Source organism: Microtus ochrogaster, unplaced genomic scaffold, assembly GCF_000317375.1.
Source record: "Microtus ochrogaster isolate Prairie Vole_2 unplaced genomic scaffold, MicOch1.0 UNK87, whole genome shotgun sequence".
Taxonomy (NCBI): domain Eukaryota; kingdom Metazoa; phylum Chordata; class Mammalia; order Rodentia; family Cricetidae; genus Microtus; species Microtus ochrogaster.
In genome coordinates this window covers 489578-492184 of record NW_004949185.1, presented here as the reverse complement: position 1 = coordinate 492184, position 2607 = coordinate 489578, and the positions used below count along the sequence as shown (strand labels likewise).

The window sequence follows — 2607 nt, the reverse complement described above, 5'->3', positions numbered from 1 at the left end:
CAGGAGCTGTGGGGTGACTACAGCAGTGTGTTTAGTGACAGGAGCTGTGGGGTGACTCCAGCAGTGGACATCCAGGATCCTGGACTTGCCTCTGAGTGTCCTGTAAGCTCATTGGATGCTTTCTCTTTCATAACAGCCCAGCCCCTTTGAAGGGAAAACAAACACTGAACCAAGCACAGCCAAACCTTCTTCTCCAGAGCCAGCACCTCCTGCTGAGCCCATGGACACAGACCGCCCTGGCACCCCGGTGCCGCCCGTTGAAGTCCCAGAGCTCATGGATGCAGGTAGCCTACTCTGCCTGGTTTGGGTGTTTTCTGAAAGACGGGATCTTGGGCTGGATCTTAGGTCGCTTACAGCCTCTTCTGAAATGCGCTTGTTTTCAGCCTCCTCAGAGCCAGGAGCTCTGGACGCAAAGCCTGTGGAGAGCCCTGGTGACCCCAGCCAGCTGACTCGTAAGGGCAGAAAGAGGAAAACTGTAACGTGGCCTGAGGAGGGCAAGCTGAGAGAGTATTTCTACTTTGAACTGGATGAAACTGAGCGAGGTGCGATGCGGTTCCGTGCACAGGTTCCTAGAGTCTGAGCACAGGCAATTTCGCTCGTGCTCACTCGTCCTCTGCCTCCCTTGCAGTGAATGTGAACAAGATCAAAGACTTCGGTGAGGCAGCTAAGCGTGAGATACTGTCAGACCGGCATGCTTTTGAGACAGCCCGACGACTAAGCCATGACAACATGGAGGAGAAAGTGCCCTGGGTGTGTCCCCGGCCTCTGGTTCTACCCTCACCTCTTGTTATCCCTGGAAGCAATAGCCAGGAGCGATACATCCAGGCTGAGCGGGAAAAAGGCATCCTTCAGGAGCTCTTCCTGAACAAGGAGAGGTGAGTTCAGGTGTCAATACCTGAGGTGTGGATTGTCTGTACCATGGGACTGTGATGGGTAGCTTTGGGAGGCACTACTAAGAACTTCAGGGAGCTGAATTGATGCAGTTGTGTTCTTTTTCTCTCTGTCTCACAGTCCACATGAGCCTGATCCTGAGCCCTATGAGCCTATACCCCCAAAACTCATCCCCTTGGATGAGGTGAGTCTTTGGACACAGCAGTGTGGTGGGATGGCGGTGCAGGGTGAGGACACCTCTGTGTTGTTTTCCACAGCCCTGATTTGTTTTCTTCTCTTCTTAGGAGTGTTCCATGGATGAGACACCATATGTTGAGACCCTGGAGCCTGGAGTGTCTTGTGGCTCACCTGATGGGGCAGGAGGCTCCAAGCTGCCTCCTGTTCTGGCTAATCTCATGGGAAGCATGGGAGCTGGGAAGAGCCCCCAGGGCCCTGGAGGAGGAGGCATCAATGTCCAGGAGATCCTCACCTCCATCATGGTATGTGAGCCCTCTTCCTCAAGTGATCTCCGTGTGTTGTCTTCAGATTCTCTCTCCCACTCTTCACTCTAGATTTTTTGGATATGTTTGCTTATGTTGTTTGGTTTCAGTTTTGTGAAAAGGTCTCATGGTGTAGCCCAAGCTGGTCTGGGACTCAGCCTGCACCCTGTACCCAGCTTACCCAGTTCTTTGTCTTCCATTTGCATACACGTTCTTGCTTTATCCTGGCTGTCACTCTCTTGAACTGTCATTTTGCTTGCTCACAGGGCAGTCCAAACAGCCACCCTTCAGAGGAACTGCTGAAGCAGCCAGACTACTCCGACAAGCTCAAGCAGATGCTGGGTAATCCTCAGAGCCAACCCCAGGGGCCTGGGGAGGACGCCCTGTGGTAGAAGGTGAAACAGGGTTTCCAGATGCTGAAAAGCATGGGACTGTTGCCACTGGGCAAGAAATAGGGTGGGGAAACTGGACAGAGAGCATGGCTCTGCAGGTTGGTCTGAGATTAGTTGGGCACACTTGTGTGGGGGTCATGTCGTTCTTTTTAGCATTCTCTCTCTGACTGTTGGGCTCCTATTTACATTTGCAGTGCCACACGGACTCCTAGGTCCTGGTCCTGTAGCCAACGGCTTCCCATCAGGAGGCCCCGGAGGTCCCAAGGGGATGCAGCATTTCCCCCCTGGTCCTGGAGGGCCAATGCCAGGTAGGTGAGAGGGATTCAATGGGCTTACTTCATTGTTTCAGCATGGCCACAGCCAGGGATGGTAGGAGGTGGACAAGGTCAGGTTAGAGGTGGCCGCTCTAGAATGTAACAGATAACTGAGGTCTTTTCCTTTCCAGGTCCTCACGGAGGCCCTGGTGGACCAGTGGGTCCACGTCTCCTGGGTCCCCCACCCCCTCGGGGAGGTGATCCCTTCTGGGATGGCCCAGGTGACCCCATGCGAGGTGGCCCAATGCGTGGGGGTCCTGGACCTGGTCCTGGACCATACCACAGAGGCCGAGGAGGTCGTGGAGGAAATGAGCCGCCGCCACCCCCTCCATTCCGAGGAGCCAGAGGAGGTCGTTCTGGAGGAGGACCCCCAAATGGCCGAGGGGGTCCTGGTGGAGGAGGCATGGTTGGAGGTGGTGGACATCGCCCCCATGATGGCCCTGGAGGGGGCATGGGCAGTGGACATAGATCCCATGACGGCCCTGGAGGAGGAATGGGCAGTGGACATAGATCCCATGACGGCCCTGGAGG

General features: G+C 55.2%; 1 protein-coding gene across 1 annotated transcript in view; it reads left to right on the top strand.

Annotated features, from left to right (window-relative positions):
- The window catches only part of Ppp1r10 (protein phosphatase 1 regulatory subunit 10), a 15261-nt gene that overhangs the window by 11077 nt on the left and 1577 nt on the right, over nt 1–2607 (top strand). The window contains exons 11-18 of the mRNA XM_026777823.1: nt 132–284; nt 384–542; nt 629–875; nt 1012–1075; nt 1176–1370; nt 1637–1712; nt 1957–2070; nt 2208–2607. The exon at nt 2208–2607 is cut by the window's right edge and continues 392 nt beyond it. Coding sequence (XP_026633624.1) covers nt 132–284; nt 384–542; nt 629–875; nt 1012–1075; nt 1176–1370; nt 1637–1712; nt 1957–2070; nt 2208–2607 — 1408 coding nt within the window. The remainder of the gene's footprint in view (nt 1–131; nt 285–383; nt 543–628; nt 876–1011; nt 1076–1175; nt 1371–1636; nt 1713–1956; nt 2071–2207) is intronic.